Source organism: Rhinolophus hipposideros (assembly GCF_964194185.1).
Source record: "Rhinolophus hipposideros genome assembly, chromosome: 5".
In the NCBI taxonomy this organism is placed as follows: domain Eukaryota; kingdom Metazoa; phylum Chordata; class Mammalia; order Chiroptera; family Rhinolophidae; genus Rhinolophus; species Rhinolophus hipposideros.
Genome location: NC_138051.1, coordinates 79,129,370 through 79,156,156, shown reverse-complemented (window position 1 = coordinate 79,156,156; position 26,787 = coordinate 79,129,370). Strand labels below are relative to the sequence as shown.

Here is a 26,787-nt window from a genome sequence, read left to right as displayed (position 1 = left end):
TTCATTCAATAAATACTTAATATTTAATATATGCCAGACCTAGCTGGGAATATAGAGATTAACAGCAGACAAGGTCCTTAAACTCTGGTGGGGAACAGACAAAAAGCAAGTTTTAAAAAATACACACAATTTGAGGTAGTGATAAGTACCATAATGAAAAATCATGCAGTAGGGGTAGGGAGTGATTGGGATAAAGAGTATTTGAGTAGTCAGAGAAAGCCTCTTGGAACAGAGAAGGATTGAAATAATGGGTGGGAGGGCCTCTGCTGCAGATTTCTCTTCAGGCCTCTATTGAGATGTATTTTTTGTTGCGATTTCCAGTTGAGTTGATCCATACCACCCTTCCTTACTCATTTCACAAAATGAGGCTAAACCAGGATAAATGGCTAAATAATATCATATTTAAAGACTTTGTTGCACAAAATTAAAGCAGGAAGTATCGATTTATCATTCATAGTGAATGTAGACATTTCCTCATTGCTTCAGGTTCATAATAAAAGCCTGTTGTAGGGACTCAGAATCTCATTGATTTTGAATTGAAAACCACATTTGCATGAAGACTAGATGATACCATAATAGTTTAATAGGCTCCAGTGTCACTTATTATTTAGAATGCTTGTTAATAGTGATAATTGGAGGATTAATTAATTTTAGGGGATGAGATGATTTGTTGTCTAAGGGTGATTTATACTTTGGAAATAGATTACAGAAAATGAGAAAGCAACTGTGAGGACATACTGTCTTTTGCCAGGTATAATTCGCTCCCGTGTATAATGTGCAACCACGTTTTTGGCCCAAACTTTCAGAGGAAAAAAATCTTTCGTTCTAATTTTTTAATTCAAATTTTCATTTGTTTAAATTTGAACATTTAGGTACTTGTTTTTTGTTTTATAAAGGGATTTTAGCATTTACTTTTTAACATTATGGTATAATAAATTTTATGTAACAAATAATTACAAGAACAAAGAAAGCACAAAGAACAGATACAAGGTACAAGAAATTTTATGTACTGGTAACCGATTTACGATATTTACGTATCATACTGTGTTTCCCGCAAAATAAAACCTAGCTGGACAATCAGCTCTAATGTGTCTTTTGGAGCAAAAATTAATATAAGACCCGGTCTTATTTTACTATTAAAATCAGACCCAGTCTTATATTACATTATATTATATAAGACCCGGTCTTATTTTACTATAAATATATTTTACTATAATTTTTGCTCCAAAAGACGCATTAGAGCTGATGGCCCGGCTAGGTCTTATTTTCAGGGAAACACAATAGAAGGCCAAGAGCTCTTCATCGTTGCAAGTTTGTCATAACAAACTTCAACAAAACCTATTATCATATTCCAGAGTATTATTTTGCATACGGATATCATTATTGATTTCTAGTATTACACTTTTAACTCATAAGTACAAATAAAAGAATTAAAATATTTATACATACGGAATTAGTAGTACCCATGTATGATGCACATCCTTATTTTTCCCTCACAAATGTGGGCAAAAAAGTGCACATTATACATTGCAAAATACGGTAATCATCACTAGAAAGAAAAGCTTGATAGTAATAATTTAAGTCATTTGTACTTTTTCACCTTCTTCCAAATAATCTAATTGGTCTAATTTTTTTCATTGCCATTTTTCAAGCGTGCTAATGCTAGTTAACAACTCATTTTGCTAAAATGAGATTTTTTTTTTTGGCATATTTAGGCAGTTATGGTCCTGATCTTTCCCAATTAGCTTATAGATGAGAAAGGCCAAACAGATCACTTGAAAGTTCTGCCTTGAGTCATAGGCCTATCACAATTTCAGCCTAAAAATTATCAAGAAGCATTTTAGCAGTTGGAAAAAGTTATAACTCCCCCCACACAAAAAGCTGTACGAAAAGATAAAAGATACACATATATGTATGTAGCTGTATATGTATATACAGGGGGTGCCAAAAAAATGTACACATTTTAAGAGATGTCATCTATGTATTACTTTTTGAAGTTGAATTGAATTACGGTAGCAATGTGTAGTATGACGTGCGCTCAAAAGATGGTGTTAATCAAATGACTGTTAGCGTCATTCATTGTGTTACAATTTTAACTCGGTTTTTTCCTTTCTTAAAATGTGTATACATTTTTTGGGCACCCTTTGTATATATGGTATAGTTTTGAGATGATTTTATTTGGAACAGTTATATATCAGCTTATTATTATGGTGTCTGTACTGACTGCTGATCTTTTTCTGTTGGGAGGAACATGTCTCTTTCAAATTTACATTTTTTAAAAAATTTATTGGGGTGACATTTGTTAGTAAAATTACATAGATTTCAGGTGTACTCAAATTTACATTTGCTGTGACTACTGTCCAGTGGTTTAGAAACAGGTCAATAAATAGATGATTTAGTACACAAGCCTTTAGAACAGAAGGCTAAGGTTAATGTTACCGTAACATTTAATAGTAGTAAAATCTAATTTCTTTCTGTATTATATCCAAAATTTTTAGCTTTAAATTAAACTTGACCTTGGGGTGGCTGGTTAGCTCAGTTGGTTAGAGCATAGTGCTAATAACATCAAGGTTGCCTGTTCAACCCCCACATGGGCCACTGTGAGCTGCGCCCTCCTTAAAAAAAAGCACCAAAAAACAAAACAAAACAAATTAAACTTGACCATGTGTTTCCTTCTCCATAAAAACTAAACAATATGATACATCATTTAAATCTCTCCTATTCAATGAAGTTGTCCTCAGCCATCTCTGTTTTGAACTGATAAAGTGAAAAGGGGGCTGCTGAGAATTTGAAATTGCTGTACCATATCGTTATGATGACTTCTGAAGACTGAGTCTAGTTTCTAGGAAAATGGATTTATAGAGGTAATGTAGTGGGGAGGGCAGTGTTTCTATGGTGTTTCTTGTGTGAATTGCTGACTGGTGGTTGGTCCTGAGCCATTGCCCCCACACGCATATGCAGCCTGGCAGTCTGGACAGTAGAGCCCTCTGTGAAGTCAGCCAGCTGGCCACAAACCAGAATTTGGGCTCCCAAACAAGCCTCTGACTTGAGGGAGGTTGATGTCATCTGCTTTATCCTGTGCCCCAACCTCATTGTTCTGCATAACGTGTAGGAAAATCAAGGGACTAGTTGTTAAGAAAGAACAAGGCTTTGTTTGTGCCTAAAAGGGTCACGCTGGAGGTTTTTACCGTAAATAACTTTGGAACAGTATGAAAAAAAACATTTGATCTGGCTTCACCCCCGCAGTAGTATTGTTAGGGCAACAACTGGTCTTTCCTTCTCATTCCCCTCCCTTCCTCCTTGTCCTCTTTCCTCCAGCTCTCCCCACCCCCAGTCAAGTGTGACGTGGCCTCTGTTGAGTTAATGTAGCAGATGCTGATGGAAGCAGGAAGAGCGCCTCTATCCAGAATCATACCAGTGCCTGAAAATTTTCCCTTTCTAGTTGTGAGCACTTCTCCAAACCTCTTGAAGCAGTACTTCGTTGCAGTGCTGTGCCATCTCTGAACTGTGTTGGAAATTGGAAAGAATTTAGTGTTGCTAAATGCTGCTTGTGGCCTAAATTTGACTTTTTTCTGGGTTAAATTTAGATGTGATCCTTTGATTTCAGGGATGCAATTGATAGACTTGGACTTGGTATTTGCTCTTGTTAGAAAGATCAGGGTAAATTCATTTATACCCATGGAATTTTCTATGTACCTTATGTTCGAGAACAGTGGTGACTTGTAGTCTTTTGAAGGTATTGCTGATACTATTTTTCTAGTCTAAAACTACAGTGATGTGGTGTTTTCCCTGCTCTTTTATGTCTCACAGTAATAGACTCTATGGTGTAAAAATCACTTGTGAACTCTTAACCAAATGAAGCGTATAGACCCACAACTCCTGCTCATTATATAGGCACACACATCCTCTCTTCCTTCACCCCAACCTAGTGTCTTTTGGTCCTTCATGTAGTTTATTACTTATTAGGTTAGAAAACACATGCAGGAAATACTGGAGTCATCTTGTGTTTCTTGCTTTCCCTTGTTAGCCGCTCAAGTTTTTGTTGAGGACCTGCTCTGTTAGGCATTTTGTTACCCTTCAGTTTCTAAATCTTGCTGTTGCTGCCTTGAGAGTTCACCTGTCTTTTTCTTTCTGTTTCCATGCAATAACCATTTGGGCCCTAATTATCCCTGGGTTTAGTAAATGTAGTGTACTTTATTGAGTTTACCATCTAGTGCTGTTAGTTTGGAAGTCTAGTTAGTAGTGACCTAAATGTTGTGGAGTTCTGAATTATCACTAACACCCAGTTATCGTAATAACAAGAATGCTAACAATGACAATCATAACATTTATTGATTACTTACCATGTTCCACACCCTGTTCCCGGCACTTTACCTGCATTAAATTTAATCTTTACAGTAGTCTCATGAAGTTCATACTATTGTCCTTATTTTGCTTGTGAGGCACAGAGAGGGTAAGGAATGTACCCAAGGCCTTACAGCTAGTAAGTGGCACAGTTGTTACTTGAACACAGACCTGAGGTCTGACTCTAGAACCTTTAGTCTGACCACTGTGCTGTACGTTTCTCAAAGGGAGAAAAGGCTATGTGTTTCTGTTTCAGTTCATTTTTATTCATTGTGTGGAGCTTCCACAAGGGACTGGCTGTTTCTGAATTCCTGGGTTAGTCATTCAGGAGCTGCAAGATGGGTGGTTATCCTTAAAATAATATGTGCACATTGTCTTTTCAGTATTATACCACAGACTGAATAACCCCGAGGAAGACAGAGAGCAGGTAGGAGCCTATTTGAAGGAAATGACATCTTCAGATTTTTACCAACTACACTAAAGCTGCTAGCTGATTGCCCTCTGCTGCTATAGTAGCACTCTTGGAAAAGAAGTGTTTTTCTTTTAAAAGCACATTCTTGGACTGGTGGGGTATGGAGCTGATTCAGCAAATGACAGCAGTGTGTGGCCTGTACCAATAGGGAGGCACAGACTTGCCACCTCCCCCCTGGATCGTGTGTCATTTTACAGGAGTAGCTGTATAGACTTGTCCAAATTCACAGTTTGCGTAATACTTCATAAAAAGTATGTGAAAATGCTCGTTTGCTTGCTTTGCTCTGAGTAGACTGTAAATTTGAGAATTGCGATATGTGTGTGTATATCTGTATGTGTGTTTGACTTAATCCTTTTGGACAGTGTTTTTTAAATAAACTTTTTATTTTAGGACAGTTTTAGATTTACAGAAAACCAATAAAGATAGTACAGCTGTCGTATACTCCATATCTAGTTTCCCCTACTGTTAACAGGTTAGTGCGGTATATTTGTCACACGGAATGAACCAGTATTAACACATTATTATCTAAAGTCCACACTTACTCAGATTTCCTTAGTTTTGGCCTAATGTCCTTTTTACTATTCCAAGGTCCCATCCTGGAATGTATTACATTTAGTCATGTCTCTTAGGGCTCTTTTAGAGTATGACAGTTTCTCAGACTTAACTGTTTTTGGCAACGTTGTGAGTTTTGAGGAGTACTGGTCAAGTCCTTTATAGGATACCCCTCTATTGGGAATTAGCTGATGTTTTTCCTCATGGTAAAACTGATTATGGGTTTGGGGGAGGAAGACTACAGACATAAAATGCCATTTTCATCACATCATATCAAGGGCTCATGAGATCAACATGGTTTATTACTGTTAATATGACCTTGATCATCTGCTGATGTAGCGTTTATCAGGTTTCTCCTCTGCCAGATTACTGTTCTCCCCTTTCCATACTGTGCTCTTTGGAAGGAAGTCACTGTGTGCATGTAGCCCATACTTAAGGAGTGGGGACATAGACTTGACTTGATTGAGGGTGCTGTTTCCACATAAATTATTTGTCTTCTGCACAGACTTGTCTCTTCTTCCTTGTTTGTTTGTTTGTTTGTTTAACTTATATCAGTCTGGATCCATGGATATTTATTTTATACTTTGGATTACAACTCAATACTACTTAATTTTGTTACTCAAATTATTTTAGCTTTGGCTATTGGGAGTTCTTTCATTTGGCTCTTGTGTCCCTTTGACATGTTCTCTTTCTTGGTTTTTGTTTTGTTTTGTATTTTGAACACTTCCTTATTTTTTAGCACTATAGTGCTCCAGGCTCATTTTACATGTTTCCAGCCTCAGTTCTGAGATCAGCCATTTCTCCTGATTCCTTTTATTGAAGAATGGTATTAGGAATCAAGATCTGGGTGGATAGTATTATTAGTGTTTTGTTGTTGTTTGTTTGTTTTTTGTGGGTTTTTTTTTTTTAAAGGAGGGCACAACTCATAATGGCCCATGTGGGAATTGAACCGGCAACCTTGGTGGTGTTAGCACCACGCTCTAACCAACTGAGCTAACTGGGCACCCCTATTAATTTTAAGACATCTTTTCCTGGCACTTTTTTTTTTTTTAAAAAACACACTTGTAGCAAGCAAGTGGCCAAAAGTAGTCCTAGCCTTCTTGCAACTTTAATAAGGCTGGGACTTCTGTGAGCAGCAAGAGGAGCTAGAATGGGTGAGACTTGGTAGTGCTACACCGGGCAGACAAGTGGGGCCTGGGACCATTCACCTAGTTCCTCAGGCCCCACCTCTGCAGTAGGTCAGGCACGTCGGTGTGGAGGGACAGCAGAAGCACCCATGTGAACTGGACTCGTAGTTTTGGCAAGGCCACATTTGGAAATGGAGAGTCTGGTAATGGTCACAGCCCTTCTACGAGGACCTTCCTGATAAATTGTTCTTCATGTTTAGTTCCAGGAAAATTATCTCTGAAGATAAATTTGTGAGCTTTCATCAGAAAACAAATGATACGTGACCCAACTTGTTTCTCTGTTAATCTTTTAATTTTGGCTTCCAGAAAACTTGAAGTCACATTTATTGTGCAGATATCATTTGTTCAATTCAGGTTCTTTTTTTTTTTTTTGAGAGCACTTAATCTTTTTGTGTTTTTTTTTTTTTTTTATTGTGGTAAGGGAACAGGACTTTATTGGGGAACAGTGTGTACTTCCAGGCCTTTTTTCCAAGTCAAGTTGTTGTCCTTTCAGTCCTAGTTGTGGAGGGCGCAGCTCAGCTCCAGGTCCAGTTGCCGTTGCTAGTTGCAGGGGGCACAGCCCACCATCCCTTGTGGGAGTTGAACCGGCAACCTTGTGGTTGAGAGGACGCACTCCATCCAACTGAGCCAGCCATCTGGGAGCTCAGCCCCAGCTCAGCTCAAGGTGCTGTGTTCAGTCTTCGTTGCAGGGGGCGCTGCCCACCATCCCTTGTGGGACTCGAGGAATCGAAATGGCAACCTTGTGGTTGAGAGCCCACTGGCCCATGTGGGAATTGAACGGCAGCCTTCGGAGTTAGGAGCACGGAGCTCTAACCACCTGAGCCACTGGGCCGGCCCCTCAGTTCAGGTTTTTGATAGCGCCTATTTGACCTGTATTCTCACTTATTTGACAGTTTCAGTGTATTCACATATTCTGGACATCAGCTACTCTGCACGTACAATTAACACTTTTCCCCCTACTTAAAAAAAAATTTTATTGGGGAACAGTGTGTTTTTCCAGGACCCATCAGCTCCAAGTCAAATCGTTTTCAATTTAGTTTTGGAGCGTGCAGGTCCCTGGCCCATGTGGGAATGCGACTGGCGACCTTGGCGTTAGGAGCGCCGCGCTCTCACCAACTGAGCCAACTGGCCACCTCCTCCCCCTACTTTTCAAGTTGTGAACTTTGGTTTACTTTTCTTGAGAAGGTGTTATCTAGAAACAAATTTTTATTACTTCCCATTGCTTGATGTCATATGGACAAATTTTATGGCTTTAGTATTACGCTTGTTTAGTTAAGAACTTTATGATAGATATTATAGTGTTTTTTATTGTTAAAAGCGCAGAAAGGGATCCTTTAAAGGCTTGCTGTCATAGTAGGTAAAAGTGGCAGTTATTTATCAGACTACGTAGGTGGTGCTCTAGGAGAATTTAAGGAAGAAAAAAATAAAATCTTTCAATTCTTGAGAAACCAGATGACCTTTGAAGGTGATCTGTAATCAGAACATTTTAATTAAAGGAAATTTAAAACCATCATTTCAGCCTGTCAGACTTTGCCAGCTCTGGCCAGTCACTGAGCTTGGCCCAGTTTTCTGTTCCCTAATTTTAGCTACCTGCTGACTTACGTAATTATGTTGAGGTTAGGGCATATGATCTTTTTCCCCTGTAAGATAGGTAGTTTGGCTCCTAAGTAGCTGCAAAGTTATGAACTACATGGGAAACCTACTGGTTTTCCAAAAAAAATTCTAGAATCTGTTAGAATGCCCAGCAGTCAGTCCATAAGAGCCTAACATGAAGGTTAAATTGTCAAGTTGCCTGCATGGATTTCCAAATATCTGGATAAATACTCTCATATACTTCTGTCAACTCATACGGAATATAGAAATGTAGAGGCCCTGAGGGAATTGCGATTATCATACACTGTTTCTGGGAAGTAAATTTCATGCTGATGAAAGGTTCAGGCAGTGATGGGGTCCTTTGCCTTCAGCCTCTTGTAAAGCATTTGAATCTTTGCCCTAGAATGAATTTTTAATACATTTTTAGATGTTACAGAAAGAACCAAGAAAGAAAGTGGTTTTACCATCATTGTGGTTCCTCAGTACAACGCAAAACAGGACAGTTGAAACAATTTTTCTCTCTTCTGAGTACCGGTTGAAGGTGTGAATTGTACCAGAGTCTTTCAGAAAAACATGGCAGACTTCTTAATTCATTTTGCAAATCACTCCATGAAGGATTTTTGCCAATGCCTTAGTGAGAGTTTTCTGATCTGCATCTCTGATCCTTTATCATCTAGAGAAGCTCCTGTCCTTAAATTAATACTTTTTTTTGAAGAAGCTTTTAATATCATAGGAGAATACAAAGAGATCATAAGCTATTCTAGGAAATAAGGTGATTGGGCATATGTGTGCCAAATCTTGTAAGCGTGCTTAAGTTGGTTTGTTTGCCCTAGACCTGGCTTCTTTCCTTGCCTGACAGTAGAGATGACACCTGTGATGACTGGTCAGCATTGTATCCTTGATGTTTATCCCCTATTGTCCTCTACTCGTTTCATTTGTATTTAAACATTTCTCGCAACTTATAATGCTTTCCTTCTCCCATAAGCATTAAACTAGTGCAGTGAGCAAGTCTGGAAGCTTATTTCTATCTAGATATGTCTTGGGGAATTTCCACAATTTCTGCAATTTTTTTCATAGGAGCCACATCCAAACTAGTTTTTAGATCAGCTTGGAATGTGAAAATCTGTCAGTCCTACAGTATATTTGTGAGCTTCTTTTTTTTGCTCTTAAAAATTGTCATTGTGCTTTTGGGGGCTAGGGAGTGGGAAAGTATGAGTATCTGATGGGCAAACAGATTCTGAAGAAAGGAAGAGTGGCACCACACTGGTCACTGACTACACATTACTTTGGGATTTGATTCGTTCCCAGACCTTTTTGCCCTGTAATATTGTGTATCCAAGGTTCTGAAGTAGTCCTTTGTTATGCTTTTTGCCTTTCCTTGATGATTCAGAAAAAGCATCACATGAGCTAGAGGCCTTTAGGAATCTTCAGGGCTAAATGTTTGCCGATTATCTATCGGTTATTGCTGACTTGAAGGCCTCTGCCTGCGGCTGCCTGCTAATCCCTCCAAGGTGGGTAATGCAGACGGAACAGTGCTGGTTCCCACTCCAAGGGACTCTCAGGCTCTGCATGTGCTGACCCAAAGAATCCATCAGATTCTGTTAGGCTTTCTTGGCTTCTTCCACTTCTTTCAGACATTCCTTTTGTGGGGAGGCAACATGCAGTATGTACAGAGCATGGGTTTTTAGATCGCTTCAAATCCACGTACACAATTTATTAACTCTATAATAATGGACAAGTTCCTTAGTTTCCTTATCAGGGAAATGGGGATAATAAGACTGGGGGTAATATAACCATCTATGGGATTATTGTGCGGATTGAAGATTATATATGTAAATTTCATAGTATAATTCCTTAATCCCCTTGCTTTCCAAACCATTCAGTTGCAGAATCCCAACCCCAAGGCTTTTTCTTTGCTCTTGCGTCCTGGCTGCTGGGTGGGGCCACTAGAAATCCATAGTTCAGGATCTCAGCTGAGATCTCAGTTGCTGCCCAGCAGTTCTTTGTGAATTTAGTCAGCTTTCTTCCTGTCCTTTGCAGAGGTCAAAATTGGTGGCCCAGAACTAGGTTCTACAAACATCTTTTGTTTGGCCTTGAGATAGTTTTTCAAATGTTGGGATTGGTTGTGAGGATTTAAAAATTAGGAGATTGCAAATAAAAGTTAAAATGTCTGGATTCTTTTGAAAAATTGTATGATCTGAAAACCTGGTTGAGATGACAGTCACTGTTTTCTCCCTGAGACGGTCCCATCCTGTTTGCCACGTTGTCCACCATACCCTGTGGATTAGACGGGTCCCCTAGACTCAGTTATGTCTTGATCCTTGTGGGCATTTACTTTTTGGTCTTGTCCTGTGAGCTCTTCCTCCTTCGAATCCCTAAAATGTGCCCCCTTTTCTCCATACCCAAAGCCCTCATCTTTTCTAACCTGGAGCATTGGATAGTGTATTAACCCTTCTTCATACCTCTGGCATTATCTTTCTTGAGTCTGTCCTCACAATATTATCAGATACATCTTTCTAAATTGCAAATAGGATCAGTCACTGTTGCTTTAAAGTCCTCGTTGCCTTTCCACTTTGTACTAAATGAAGTTTAAACTCCTTAGCGTGGTGTTGTGTAGTTCTACATGACCTGGTCAGTACCTCCCCAGCCACCTAACCTCTCTGTGCCTCAGTTTCCTCCTGTGGAAACGGGAGAAACAATTCTCCTTACCTGTAGGGTTATAGTGAAGATTAAATTAAAATGCATATGATGCACTTGGCACAGTACTTGACACTTAAGTACTCAGTATATATTAGTGATTAGTATTATGCTGCTACCGTGTTTTTGTTTGTTTGTTTTTTCTGCATCCCAGGCCTTCATATTTGCTGTCTCTTCTACCTGAATGTTTTTATCCCAATTCTTTTGATTGCACCTCATCCTTGAGGACTCAGCTCCATGGTACACTTCCTGACCCTCCAAACTCTCGGAAAGCTGTGCGTCTTTCCACAATGCAGTGAAGTGTCAGTTCTTATTCCATTCCTCATTTAGACTCTTAAGCCCTTTGCAAATAGGAACCATCTTACACATTCTTTTATCCCCAGTGACCAGCACAGATATAGGCGTTTTAAATGCTTGACAAAGTAATGGGTGATCATCACAAATCATGGTAGAAGATACTTGATTACTACTACTGCTGTTGTTTTTAGGGAATTTAGAAGATGTCGTAAAATCTTTTTTATCAACCTATTATTTAAAATGTCTGAATAAACCCATTTTATTGATAACTATTCTTTAGTTATTGTGTTGTTCCCAAAAATGAAATGCCTTTGTAGAAAATAGAAAGAAAACAAAAGTATAAAGAAGGAATCTCACTGCTCAGCAATAACTAGTGTTATTAAAATACTTTAAATATATAAGCTTATGTGTGTGCTACTCAATTTTCATATTTAAAGTCTCACCTATAAATGGATCTTGTTTTACAAATAGCATTAGAACATCCAGTTTAATATAATGAAGCCACTACTTCTGTGTTCCACATTACAAGTAGCTTCCTGTCTCAGGTAATGAAAAGTGTTTTCTGCTAAGACAGCCATGTGCTCTAGGAAAGAAGCCTGAGATCCAATCTGTCCTTTACCCTGTCATTCCCTTCTTTATAGGTGACCGTTCACTACCAATATATGCCACTTTGTTTGTGCTTACAGGCCATTCTCTAGGAATGATAGTTCTAGGAGAACTAAAGCTAACAACCTAGAAGAAAGGAATGATCATTTGTGGAAGCCAAAGATGTCTTTTTTAGGAGAACCTTCTTCCTTATCCTCCTCTCTCTCACCCCTTGTAGCCATTGATATAATTAACATGACATTTGCGGGAATAAATTGACCAAATTTTCTTCTCTATGTATGCCTTCTTTTCCTTCTCTTCTTTTATCAGGTGTCCCCTTTCCACTCCCTACCCCCACCTCAACCCCGTCAAGATTTATTTTATGAAGAAATGTGTTCTTATGTATCTTTCTCCTTTTTGTAGTATATTCTTTTGGTAATTGTCCACTTCTATCTTGTGACATGTCCCTTTCTAGGGAATGATACCGGTCTACATTCTATAAAGTGAAACTTTGTTACTAAACCAAATTTATATCTCAACTGTCATTCTATAGTGGCGATAGATTTTAGCCTGCAGTGTGGATAGGCAGTTTGAATGAAATTTGCTGAATTTGGATTTTCTCTTCTTATCCAGTCCCTATCTTTGGGAATGGTTGGAAGAGTCGTCACAATAAGAGATGTCAGCTGTCTTTTATAGACAGTGTTTCTTTACATTTCTCCAAGTTTTTTTCCTGAGTGTTATTTGCTTCCTGTTCTTACTTTTAGATAACAGATTCAGCTGGCCATATTCTGTACTCCAAGGAGGATGCAACCAAGGGGAAGTTTGCCTTTACCACTGAAGATTATGACATGTTCGAAGTGTGTTTTGAGAGTAAGGGTAAGTAAGCAAAATGTTTTCCCTGAATTAAGCATCTTCTTTCAAGTTAAATAGAGCATGAACTTTCTCTTTTGGGCTGGCAGGAAGAGGAGATGAAAACTGCATTTGCTGGGGTGCAGGCACATGTAAGAGAAAGTAGCATTCTTGTGCAGGAATATGCGTTTCTTGAATGCTGTGACACACTTGGCTTGAATGATTAAGTTTAATATGGTATAGATGCTAGAAAATACAGTAAGTCCTCAATGTGTTGATAGCGTCTGGAGCTTTAAGCAGAAATGACGTATAATGGGGGCGGCCGGTTAACTCAGTTGGTTAGAGCACGGTGCTCGTAACATCAGGGTTGCTGGTTCGATCCCCACTTGGGTCACTGTGAGCTACGCCCTCCACAGCTAGATTGAAACAACTAGTAGTGAAACAACTACTTGACTTGGAGCTGATGGGTCCTGGAAAAACACACTTAAAATAAAAAAAAATTAAAAAGTTAAAATAAAAATACAATATTGGTTTTTGCAATTATTTAAAAAAAACAAAAGAAAGAAACGCCGTATAATGAAACCAATTTTACCATAAGCTAATTAATATATAAGCAAGAGTTAAGTTCCTACAGCATTTCATTAACATTATAACAAAACCAGGTTGAATGAAACATTACTTGACGGCCTTCTGTACTGCATTTATGTGCTAGTGACACATTTTCTCAAGGATTAGAAGTAGGATCTCTCTGACAAATAAGTCAGAAGCAGCTTTGGTCTTCAGAGCACTTGTTATTTTGTAGTCCTGACATCTTGCTATGGATTCTTCTGTGCATCTCAAGGCCAAGATCCCATAGTAACTTTTAGGCTCGTTACTTGATGGCTTCTGTGCTCAATGATGGGTGAAAAAGCAGATTCCCTTCCACTCCCTGTTCTTCAGCTTCAAGGACACTAGACTTTAAGTGCTGTATGCAGTTATACTTGTATTAGTTGGGGACCCCTTTGGGCTGCAGGACACCAAAACATAACTCAAACTGGCTTAAAGAGAATGAAGAGAAAGATCATTTGACTCTCTCTCAACCAGTCTTCAATGAGATACTGACCTCAGGCACAGCGGAAAGTTAAGAGTTTTAACAGTGTCATTGGAACCCTACCTATCCTCCAGTGCTTCCTTTCCTTACCTCCATTTGACTTTATTCTTAGGCTTTTCCTGCATGGTAGCAAAACGACTTCTGGCAATTTTGCATTTATGGAATGTTCAGAACATATGATCCTAGAAGAAGAGCAAGCACCTTTGCCAACAGTGCCAACAGAGTCCCAGGAATAGCAGATAAACTTGTTGCTTTTGACAATTAACCAAGAATTGACTCCCTTGATCTAAAGTGGATCAGTTAACCTAAAAGCTAAGGGAATTTGCCTGAGGGAAATGGAATAATAGATTAAAAATAGAAAATTAAAGGACTTTAATAGTGATTTTATGACTGATATCCTCCCTGTCCCCACTCCTGCCAGTTCCAAGATTTCTCAACAATATTCTAGACATTTCCACATGATTGTGCCACTCTTATCTCAAAACCCAGATGTCTAAGACTGTATTCATAAACTCCTTTTTCAAACCAGTTCCCTTCTCATCAATATCACTACCATCCTTCCAGTTACTAGGGCTCTCGTTTTTGAAATTATTTTTGTCTTTTCCAGTCCTTCATCAAGTTATGCTGATACTTCTTTCAAAATATCTTCTGTATCTGTCACGACACAAATCCGAACTTTTAATTTTTTAAATTATGAATTATATATTTAGCCTTCTAACTGAGATCCCTGTTCTTAATATATCCAAATACTGCTTCCAGATTTATCTCCTAAAACATCTTTCACCATGTCAGTCCTTTTTCAAAAGCATTCCCTTCTCGGTAGTGGCAGTAATGTTCCTGTTCTATAGAAGGAAACCTTGAATCATCACATTTTTGATCTGGAAGAGATTTTAGGTATCATGGCATTTAATAGTCTTTATATGCTCACTCCAGCCTTATCTTTTACCACTCATCAGGCCCCAGCCAGTCTGGTTTGCTCTGCCCTCTAAACATGTCATGTTTATTCATTTGCTGGAATGCTCTCTTCCCATATAAACCTGAGTTTACCTTTAGTTCTTTTAGAGTACTTCCCTCAACAATCTAGCCTGCTTAGTTTCTTAGTCAATTGATTCATTCAGCAGATATTTACTAAGTGCCCTTACATACCAATCACTGTTGTAGGTGTTAGGGATATAGCAGAGAATAAAACACAAGTCTCTGCTCCCATGGAGCTCACATTTTCATTGGAGCAAGCAGACAATAAACGAATAAATATAAGTCGGGTAATGAGGGGCTTTGGACAAAAAGCAAACACTTTGAGATGCTGAGCATGTCTTAGAGACAACAAGGAGGTCAATGTGGCTTCCTCCAAATAGCACATCACTTATTGGTTGGATTAGGTATTTAGGCATTTGAGTATATACCAGGGGTGCCAAAAAAATGGTGCCAAAAAATGTACACATTTTAAGAGATGTTATCTACTGTGTTTCCCCAAAAATAAGACCTAGTTGGACAATCAGCTCTAGTGCATCTTTTGGAGTCGAAATTAATATAAGACCCGGTCTTACATTATATAAAACTTGGTATTATATTATATTATACCCAGTCTTATAATATAATAATATAATATAATATAATACCAGGTCTTATATTAATTTTGGCTCCAAAAGACGCATTAGAGCTGATTGTCCAGCTAGGTCTTATTTTCGGGGAAACACCGTATGTATTACTTTCGAAGTTGAATTGAATTACAGTAGCAATGTGTAGTATGATGTTCACTCAAAAGATGGTGTTAATCAAATGAATGCTAGCGTCATTCATTGTATTACAATCTTAATACAATTTTTTCCTTTCTTAAAAATGTGTATACATTTTTTTGGCACCGTCTGTATCTCACACATAGCCTTGTGTTATTTCAGTGTCTTCAAGTACCAATTTGAAACTTTTTGAAGAGTGTAAAATTAACTAACCTACCCTAACATAAAACCTAGCCAGTAACCTACCCTAATTCTAACCTTAAACCTTACCCTAATCTTAATGCTAAATCTAAACATAACTCTGAACACATCTTTTGTTCTGAATTTCGTATATGCTGATGCTGTGCATGTAGATGCCTAGGAACTAATTTTTAAAAATATATAATATATGTAATATATGTATAAATGTGTATACACACACGTTACAGCAAGCACTCAGCACTCAATTTCTGGTTTCATTTGTCTTCTCTGTTCATTCTGATGTGGAGACCTGGTACCTTTGTAGTCTTGGGAGCACCTTTTAAAAGATTGTCTTTTTGCTAAGCAAATGCAGAGAGAAATTACTGAAGGGTCTTTTTATAAAGGAGATCCTTTATGGCCATGATGTCAGCTAAGGGATAAGCCATAGTATGCTCTGAACTCAGACCAGCCAGAGCTGTGTGGTTTTGTGGTTTCACTTGTGCTTGAATAATGCTCGTGCTATGCTGTGGCAAACAGAGAGAAAGTAGAAATGGTCTCTTTTAGAAGGAGAATACCTGGATCATTTGGACGAGGTAGGGTTGTGAGCTGCTTGGATTTCACAACTTTTTAAATGAGCAAGAAGGAAACATTTCTGATCAGGATTACATACTGGATTTGGAAGACGAGACCTCTCTTGGTGCCACTTTTTTTGTTTGGTTTGGTTTTGGAGACTTATTAGTTTAATGCTCAGAAGGCATCTGTGACTTGTCCTAGTTTCCTGATCGTACCTATTCAGTGTTAACTTCTATTGCTTTCAAATTGATCTTTCTAGTCTATCCAAAAGACCTTCTTTACTGTCCTTTAAATGTGCCATACTCGTCTCAATATCTGAGCTGTTGCCCATGCTTGACTTTTGCCTAGAACACTTTGTCCTGACTTCAATTCTCCCTCTTTTTATAATCTTTTTTAAAAAGAGTTTTATTAAAATATAGCTGACATACAATATTATATTAGTTTCAGGGGTACACAATAGTTACTCAACATGAAGTGCTCCCTCTTTAGTGCAGTCTGTCCACAACTGATGTCTTCCCTCCTCCAACCTTTGCTCCATAGCTGAGATTATCTGAACAGTTTTTTTCCTTAAAGTTTTATACTGCTTTGCATTTTCACTATAGCTGTTATGCGTCTTTATGTCTTAATCGCCACTGAATTATTTGAAGGCAGAAATTACAATTTTCAGCAGTTCTGGCGCCCAGTGAATTCTGAATGAGTAGTTACTGAATTGACTTCAGTGAATTTCAGAAAACCTACAGCATCTCTCAGGCAGCAGAGGGTACAGTACCATTCTCTGTGGCCTATAGTTTCAGGAACCCCAATGCTTAAGTGGCACTGTTTTCCAAAACTCCTAATTTCATGCCGGTAGTTTTTATTTTATAAATACTCAGGTGAGTTCCAGGGGATTGGGGCTGAACAATTTTCTGGGGGCTCTTTGCGTCTTTCCCTTTCTCCTATTTGATGATTTAAGATTAGAATTCCTTTTTGATCAAGCTGAATCAGACTACCTTTCCTAGTATGAACAATGCTCTTTGACCCTACTATCCCACATAGACATTTCTCTTTATAAGAAGCATCCCTGAGAATTGTACTTTTATTGTCAAGTTTTTTCTTGGGCGGTTCTCTCTTAAAGAGCTCTGTGTGAATAGTCCTATAACATTTTCTTTACCTATTAAAATGGCCTTACATTGACCAAAATGTAATGAATTAAAGTGGAATGTTAGATAAATCTTGAGTTCTGTTCAGTAGTCATGTTAGTATTAAGTAAATCCAAGCTTTGTATATGCCCAATAATCCTTTTCTCAGAATTTGACAGGACAGCCTTTTCAGACGTAGAAACGTACTTTTCAGCCTAAGTTGGTGGCCACTATCTATTGGTCTACGTGCCAGTCAGTTTTATACTAGTGTTGACTTTGGAGTTTTAGTTCCTATTCCAAGAAGCCTCTTCTATTCCTCTGTAGTTCCAGCTGCAGTATCTTGTGTCCCCTGCTTAGAGATGTTTGCCAGCAGCATGTTCTCTTTGCTTTCCGGCACCCCACACAGACAGAGGCTTTGTCCGGAATGCTTGCGATTTTAGCCAGCGCCAGGAATTTTCTGCAGCTGAGTAGGGGGAGGAGTTGCAGCTATTTCCCTCTATTGAGAGGGGAGGGGTTAGGGCGAATGAGGGTGGGTGAGTGATTTCCCGGAATTTTAAGTATTCCGCACAATGAATCCTTTGATTTTTTTCTCAGGAACAGGGCGGTTACCTGACCAACTCGTGATCCTGGACATGAAGCATGGAGTGGAGGCGAAAAATTACGAAGAGGTATGCCCTGCTGTAACCGAGGAGGCAGTAGCGTTCTGTGTTGTGAGGATTCTATGACCTCGTCAGGCCAGCAGGCTGTGCTTTGCTCAGAAGGCTGTGGTTTTCTCAGTAGTCATGTGACAACCAGTTAAAATTTAATTGATACAAAAATTTGTATTAACAGCCTTGAACAATAATTTTGGCTGTGCTGTCAGCCAAATGACTAAACCAGCTGTCCCATAGAAATGCTGGTGTGATAAAACACTCAAGCATATTCACCATTAGCACTCTTGAGACAGAAACCAGATATATACTTATAATCTTTAAAAGCTAGAATTCACTTGTATGTTAATGTCCAAGGTTAAGAAATGTGATTAGTGTTTAATTCCTAAGACTTTTATTCCCAGACTGACAGCTCTGTGTATATCTAGGGCATGGATTCAGTGCTGTTTAGACTTGAGCAACTGAGCTGCCTTTGAGAAACAAAATAATTAGAATAGCTTTTAGTAAAAATAATTTCAAACTTTTAAGGAAGAGAAGAAGATGGAAGAAAAAACTGCAATAGATTAGAGATACTGATAATAGAAATATTTGCTGACAGGAAGTGTCACAGAGACTAAAAACTGACATTTATATGGGTGGTATAGAGGTGAAGTTTCATAGAATAAGTGGAAGGGGACTGAGCCTCTGTCATCTCTATTATGAGAGACTTTGGGGGCAGCACAGAATGGTTCTTCAAATCAAGAGCACCTTTGAAAAACCACCAGAACTATTTAAAACTGGAGGATTGATCTTTACAGTAAGATAAGAGTATTTTTACTGAGATCAGAGTCTTTACAACAGTACCTGAGGGCACGAAGAAGAGGTGGGGTACAGGAAACGTAAATGGCTTTTGAAGAATGTAAACCAAATAAGCAAGGAAAGTTGTTTTAAGTGATTTAAGAGCATTTTCTAGGACCCATGGAACAGAAGTTGCTCTATCTTTGGTCAGAACTTGGAAGGGAATATATCCTTTAAAATGGAAGAAGATTGGAAGTGACTGGCTAATTCTGCCGCAGGAAGTAGTAGTGCCGTAACAGCCCTTCAGGTCTTCCCTCGTTTTCCTAGTTCAAGTGCTCAAGTGAACAAAACTAGATTGAGTTCTTTGTAGGCAGTAAACAGGAGCAAGTGGTGCAGCAGTGAATGAAACACAGTTCCCAGTAGAAACTTTGATATGCTTGTTTCGGTCCCCAGAGTAGATTAATGAAAAGAAAGCAAGCATTGAGAGCCTCTTTAGTTGATGAACTTAAGAGTGAAAAAATCCTTTTAAACTTCCATGATTTAGAAGAATCTGTATTATATTTAAGATAACATGTTAAAGTGGTGTTGTGAGGTATGAAACACTAAGGAAAATATTGCAGTTATGAGGTGGAAGAATAGGTAAGATCATTTTCAGGTTTTGATTACTGCTGCTATGCCCTCAGACTGTTCTCTAAGTAAGCATTCATTGAATTCCTACTCTGTGAAATTCTACCTGTCGTAACTTTTCCCCCTATGTGACGGTTATCATTAATGGTATACATTAAATAACAGGCTACCTGATTAGACATCAGACATAGCTTGTTCTCTGAAATACGAGGTATTGTTGTGAGTCTACATATAAAATGTTGTGGACATCACTGTCGAATAGCATTTTAGAATCCTTATACTTCCTGGAATTTCCATCATCCTTGGACTTCGTTGACTCTGGGAAAGGGCCATTGTCTTCCCTGACCTTTTGCTTAACCCAATAGGGGAATCCTTAGCAGAAAGCAAACCACAGCACTTCCTTTGCGCTGCTTCCTGCTTTGGAAGTCTGGCACTGTCCTAAGCCTTTACGTATATGGTTACAACACAGCTCTGAATTCTGTTTCTTAACCAAGAAACTCCTCCCACTACTTTCTGTGGCAACATAACTCCCCTTTCCTCCCCCCCCCCCCCAGGGGAAAAGCAGACCAAATTGAGACAGGAGGAGAAGTGGTTATGACACAGGCCAAAAACCATTCCTTTTCTCAATCTATGGCTGGGCTCCCTTGAACTTACCTTAGAAATAGCTTTTAGTTGTCTCTAGGCTAATGCCTGTGACAAGAAAATGGATAATAGAACCACTCTTTCCCTGGTTAATTACCAGTGAGCACTGAACATATGTAGAGGTTTTGAGGCATTTAATTTCAGGCCCTTCAGATAATGAAGAGACTTTGTCTCCAGAGGATTTGGGCCCTTTATCATCAGTATTTAGCTCAGGAAGGTGGCACATTTCTCTAATTTTCTTCGTATCCAACATTATCTCTCACATTGTGGATTTCATAATTCTGAAATTCTGTAAAATTCAATAGTAATCCGTATCTTAATAGCTGGGCAGAGTACCACACTACCTACTAAATTGTTGTGGAGGATTTTATTAGTTAATACATGTGGAATTGCTATGTAAACATAATACAAATGTAAGATGATATTATTTGGAAGACAGTTGCCAAATTGTAAAGAAGCATAGTCTTGTTTGAATCTTTAAAAAAGAAAGAATGTTTATGTCCTCAGAAATAAAGCCTTTTGATTCCCTCTGTTGTATTTTAAGGACCTCTCATCACTATCCTTTGCCCATCAAAGGGAGTCATCTTTGTAGTCAGTTGAGCCATTTCTTCTTAATTTGTGGTCTGTGAACTAGAGCAGCTGTTTGCAGGGACTTACTGTCTAGTTGTACAATTGTGGGAATGAAGGCAATTACTGTCCCACAAAGAAGGAGCTATCGGACACATCCTCTGACTCTTGGGCTTTCACCTGTATGCCCTTTGCTGTGGACGTCAGCATTTCACCTGGCCTAAAATCCTGTTTTGCCTCGCGGTTCTTTTAGTTAGTCATTGGCTATCAACAGATACACGAAAAACACAGTTGCCTTCATTGGAGCAATAGCTGAAGACTTTCTAAAAGGTGTTTCTCTGAATTCCCCCAGGAAGTAGGAACTCTGGTTCTATGTACTACCCTGCTTCCCCGAAAATAAGACCTAGCAGGACCATTAGCTCTAATGCCTCTTCTGGAGCAAAAATTAATATAAGACCCAGTATTATATGATATGTTATGTTATATTATGTTATATCATATTTATTTTATTATAAACCCGGTCTTGTATTATAGTAAAATGAGCCCAGGTCTTATATTAATTTTTGCTCCAAAAGACGCATTAGAGCTGATGGTCCAGCTAGGTCTTATTTTCAGGGAAACACGGTAGATCCAAAATCCTTTCCTTGACCGAAGTTAAATGAGAGTATATGGGTAAGGCATCTGACACATAGTTGGTCAGTTCAGTAGATTTTAGCTCTCTTCTTCGGCCCTTTCTGCAAACTGCCACCTGGCTATGACAGAGTAAATAGGATCTTACAAAATTTCATTTAGCCCTAAGATTGGCAATATTATCTGGACTGATTCTGGCACATTGGTGACCTATGCCAAAGGTGACCTGTGCCTCTTCTGTGAAGAGGACTATGATTCACATACCCCACGTGCAAGTAGACTTGTCCTTGGGGGTAGTTCTGTCCTCTTTATCTTGATTGTGGAAGACTGGATGGTCTCCACATTTATTGCTGTTTTCTCACATTTCCAGGGGCTGTGGTGGGGGGTGTAGGTAACAAAGTAATTTGACTAAATTTGGCTTATCACAGAAGCTTCTTAGTTGAGTCTCAATGCTCTACCAAGGAAAAGAATCTAGTGATTCTCTAAAACCTGGTTTGACGTGTATTTTTTAGAGTTAACGCCTTTCCTTGGCACAATTACATTATTCCTCTGAACTCTTTAGATTCAAATCATCGTTAGAGGAGGGGAAGATTTGAATATGATTTAAGAAGAGTAATTATAGTTATTTTGGAGGTGTTGTACATAGGCAAGGAAAAGCTTTATAACTTTTAGCTTTTCCCAACAGTACCTGCCACTACTGATGAGAGTGATAGATATCATGGTTGAGAGAACTTTCTCCTAGGCAGTGGGCCTCCTGAAAATGAATGCTGAGTGAAACGCTGAGTAGATGCAGAGTGCTCTTAGCATGCAGGAAGCGCTTGCTTCAGGGGGACCAGCAGCACTTATTATCTGCTACAAGAAAGTTGGCTCCTTTGAAGAATGCATAGATGGGACTGAACAAGTCAGTTGTGTTTGCCATGTGTTAGGTTTGTGGAACTATACAGAGTATATACATCGTTTTAATTTCCTTGAGTTCATGGGCCAAAACTAATGTGGCAGAAAAGGATAAAAATCAAAACAACGTGAATATGACAATATGTGATTGAGTGTTAATTGTGTGGCTCAGCCTAAGTGCTCCAGTGCTTTAGGTAAGAGGGAATCAGTGCGGACAGGAGTGGTTAAAGGAAGCTTCATGGTTAAGGTTGAAAGATAGTAGGGTCTGGAGACACTAAGTGTGTGCTTTTCGAAGTCAGGGGTTTGGTTTTGCTTGAATGTTACAGCAGAGCTTGGCAGTACTGATGCTGAAAAAATGCTTTCGTGACTCAGGGTAGGGAGTTAAGAGACCGTGGTTCTGCTAGTCTTGGTCTTCCACCCAAAGGACTGAGTAGCTTTGTGGAATCTTCAGTTTCCTCATTTATAAAATGAAGTCCCTTGTAGATCTAATATTCTTTGATTAATTTAACAGCTAAAGGCGGCCTACAAGGGTAATGCTGCCCCCTAGTGGAGAACTTATGTCAAATAGGCTTTGGTTTTGTCAGGCTGTGGGCAACTCACATATCCTTCCAGCTATGGAAGAGAGAAGTAGACTCAATGAATAAGCCTGCCTTCATGAAACATGTAGAAATTTACATTCGTACGGACATGTGGAACATTAAATCAGATATTTAGAAGAGTACAACAGTCAGTGGGGATTTCGATAGAGGTTTTCTTGTTACCTATGATAAAAAAAAATACTGGCTATGATAAAAAAATCTTGATGATACTCATTGAATGCTTAGTCCCAGGCAAGCAAAGAGGGTTTTCCTGAGAATACTTATGATAATTTAAAATTTCATTCTCTTAGTCTGTAAAAATTAGAACAACAGTACAAAACCTAGGAAGTTTGACTAATAAACTAGACAACTTACCCAGATCCTTGTTGCTTAATATAGTTCATTCACGTCACCTTTAATAAAAAAAAAATTAGTGTAGCTTTTCTTCATCTGGTTTTCTTCATCAAATTTTTAGTTCCTACAGAATAAAATGTAAACTCAGACTTGGATTCCAGTCCCAGCTCCACCAAGCTCTGAGACCTTGGGAAAGTAATTTAACACTCTTGGCCTTAATTTTTTTATCCTTAATTTTTCATCTGAAAAATTGAAAAATAATAATATTCACCTTATATGGGGTTTGAGGATTAAGGAGATTACAAGATATAAAATACCACATTCTGGGTATGTACCAGTAGGTCTGACTCATTGTACTACCTTCCTCATCCTCTTGCTCAGTTTAGCTCCAACCTAACTTTTGAGCCCTGTATTTGCTACTATCCCCCTCCCCCCCCAAAGCACATGTGTGTGTTGACACCTGAGTGCGTGCATGCACATGCACCTATGCACGTCAGACTACTTAGGACTAGACTACGCTTGGTGTCCCCAACATGGCCTGCACTGTGCTCCCTCCACGTTTTGATTTGCAGGTTCCTCTAAGCCTTGAATATCTTTCTCTCTCATCTTCAAAATCCTACACAATTTGTGAAGACCCAATTTACCCACTTCCCGTTAAGCTTTCCTTTATCCTTTCAGTTATAATTAATCTCATGCTACTTTCTTTCCATTTCACTTTTAATGTGTGCCTTTGTTATAGAAGTTAATACATAATGCCTTATATTATGGTTACAACTTTTTATGTGAGCCTCTCCATGAGCCTTTGAACTTTTAGGAGCAGAAATCATAATTTATCTTGGTTTCTTGCATATAGTAAGCACTCAAAAAAGCCTTGTTGTTAGGGTCTTAAATGTTAAAAACAAAAACATTAAATACCCTTTCTACATTTGTTTTGATTTCTAGATTTAGATTAAATGTAGAAATATATCCATTATTATTTTTTTGCCATTGAGTATTCATGTGTTAGATGGTTGAAGTAGCAAGTTGGTTTTCAATATTGTTTTAGTCTCTTGGCTATTCTTTTAAGTTTCCTAGATCTTAAATTAATATTAAGAATAAAGATAGTTATTAGGCAGAGATTTTTTTTTTTTTTTTTTTTTTTTTTTTTAGGAAAAGAGACCTTCATCCCACTCAGAAGTATGAAAATAATTTACTGAATTAAGGACAGGATTGAATAGGGATATTTTATTGAGGTAATACAGTTGACTTGGACAATAGAAATTGGGCTGCTTGGTTATGAATAGAGTATACAGTAGGACCTATACTAGGAAAGGGGTTGGGGAATTAAATGACAACTGGACAGTATGTAGTATGGATACTGGACAGCAGTTAAGAGTGAGTTGAATCTGTAATCACTGAAGTTTTGGGAACGAGTTTATTAAATGAAACAAAAAGCAAGCCATAGAACAGTATACACGTTATGGTCTCCCATTTAGAAATAGTTTTTGATTATATTTTTCTATGTATATTTATATACATACGAAAGCATAGTGTGTATTTTCTAACAAGGTCTGGAAAGATATACACCAAGTTCATAATCATGGTTACCTCTGAGAAGGAATGTAGGGATGTGGGAATTGAGTTGTGAATGTGGGCTTTTTGTTTTTGTTCCCTTTGCTTCTGAATAGTTTAAATTCTTTGGCAGGAGAACATATTTATGTGTTGCTTATACAACTAAAAAGGAAGTGAAACACAAAAAAGGAAAAGCCTTGGGAACAGGTACTTCAGGCTCTAATCTACAAATGCCTCCTCAGTACCAAATTTATTTTTATTCCATCATCTGTTTTGGGTTTTAGGCCTTTGGGCTATTGCCATCTAACTAAAAAAAGAAGGAAAAATGGGGGAGGGGGTAAGAAGTAATCTTCAAAATAATTTTTAAAAATATTTTTTTCATCTGGCAGAGGCACAACCTTAGTTTCACTTCCAGTTCTTTTTGTAAGTTTCTATTTAGGGAACCTTAAATCATTCATCTCTAAAGAAGTATCATAGCGTTGTTTTTATACTACCTCATTCAGGAAGCTTTGGAGGGGGAAGTATAGATGAGGAGGGAAAACATTAAACAGACTAAGGTTCAGCTTCTAGATCTCTTGTATATCTTCTGTATCTTTTTCCTGGGGAATTCCTTTGCCCTGTGGCTCTGTGTGAAATACATGATACATTTGTTAGGTTAATGACAAAACCTGGCATTTGGGTATTTAACCAGGAGAATTAGCTCGATGCATTAATTAATCACTGGTTAAATGTTATACCCAGTTAGTTTTATTCTGTTCTGCAGCTGTCAATTGTACCATTAACTCGAGCCAACATTTTACAGTGTAAGAAAATGTACATCCAGTAAAAGATATCTTTGGTGGATCATTGCAAATCTATCACCACATTTTATGTACCTTAAATATCAACTCAATTTTTATATCCCTATCTTAACAGCAGTTTCCAGCATTCTTTATTTTAAATAACTTTTGTCCTGTTCTTCACATGTTTAGTGAGGAATACAGCTAGGCAAAGAACATAAGAATACCCTTAAACTCTTCCCATTCGTTCCATGTTAGTTGCTGTTAACATTTAACAGAAAAAGAACAGGAAGGTGAATTGGACAAGAGAGGGGGAAAAAAGTGGAGAGTTCTATAGATAGCGTATAGTAAACAGGGGGTAAAGAAGGAGATGTAGAAAAAGAATTTTTGAAGAAATCTCTATATGGAAAAATTTAAGAGCAACGGTTGTATGAGTTTTAAGATCTGGAAAGCTTTGGTGGTATATCCCCATTTTAAAGCATATGATAATCTAAGATTGATCAGAAAAACAATTAGAATACTGAAATCCTTGCTCTTGTCATATCTTGGGGGGTTTCACAGATGTCTAGATTGAGAAAGGAAGACAGTTCATTTCTTTCTCACATCCTTCATTCCTTAGCATACTGGGAAGTCCCTGGAGATTTTTGTTTTTAGAATGGCAGTGTCATTCTAAAAATAAAAAATGCAATGCAATTTTTTTTAGCAGACCTAGGATTCATCTGGCTTGTGGAGCTGTAAACCTAAAGCTATTGTGGGATTTAAATGAGCAAACCAGAATTTTCCAATTTTATAATTTGAGTTACTATCTTAATGCTATAGTTATATCTATTCTCTTATTCCTGTACATGCCCTTTTGGGAATTTGGCTGTTTTTCTTCTAAAACCACAGTTGACTAGTATTATGACTCCATACTTACTATGCTGATAATGTGTATTTCTTAGACATGAGTAGAAGGGTGAAGTGCTTTATTAAAGTCAGAAATCTTGGGAAAATAATATGTCTTACTTTACAGCCTACCATATTGTAGTACTTCTAAGGAGATTTTAATCAAAATTGAAGTGTAAAAAGGGTCTGAGATGGAAACCTGTAAACACTTGTAGGGAAGGGAAGAAGCCCAAACTTTAAAATACCATATGTTAGCATGATGACAAAAGAGATTTTACGTTTGGTGAAACTTTTTAGAAGATTCCTCTGTTGTCTTGTGTTCTTAACCAAAGCAATTTCTTCAGGGAGTGGGTTCATAATTTCTTTCTTTTCCAGATTGCAAAAGTTGAGAAGCTCAAACCTTTAGAGGTGGAGCTACGGCGCCTAGAAGACCTTTCCGAATCTATTGTGAATGATTTTGCTTACATGAAGAAGCGAGAGGAAGAGATGCGTGATACCAACGGTGAGGGGAAGGCAGCTTTCATTTCTCAATCAGTGAATCAGATCCCCAAACTTTAAATCCTGGGGGGACCATGTCTCA

General features: G+C 38.2%; 1 protein-coding gene across 1 annotated transcript in view; it reads left to right on the top strand.

Moving 5' to 3' along the window:
- Positions 1-26,787, top strand: part of TMED10 (transmembrane p24 trafficking protein 10) — a 39,259-nt gene that overhangs the window by 9,037 nt on the left and 3,435 nt on the right. Inside the window, exons 3-5 of the mRNA XM_081048565.1 lie at positions 12,492-12,603; positions 17,868-17,941; positions 26,583-26,709. Coding sequence (XP_080904691.1) covers positions 12,492-12,603; positions 17,868-17,941; positions 26,583-26,709 — 313 coding nt within the window. The remainder of the gene's footprint in view (positions 1-12,491; positions 12,604-17,867; positions 17,942-26,582; positions 26,710-26,787) is intronic.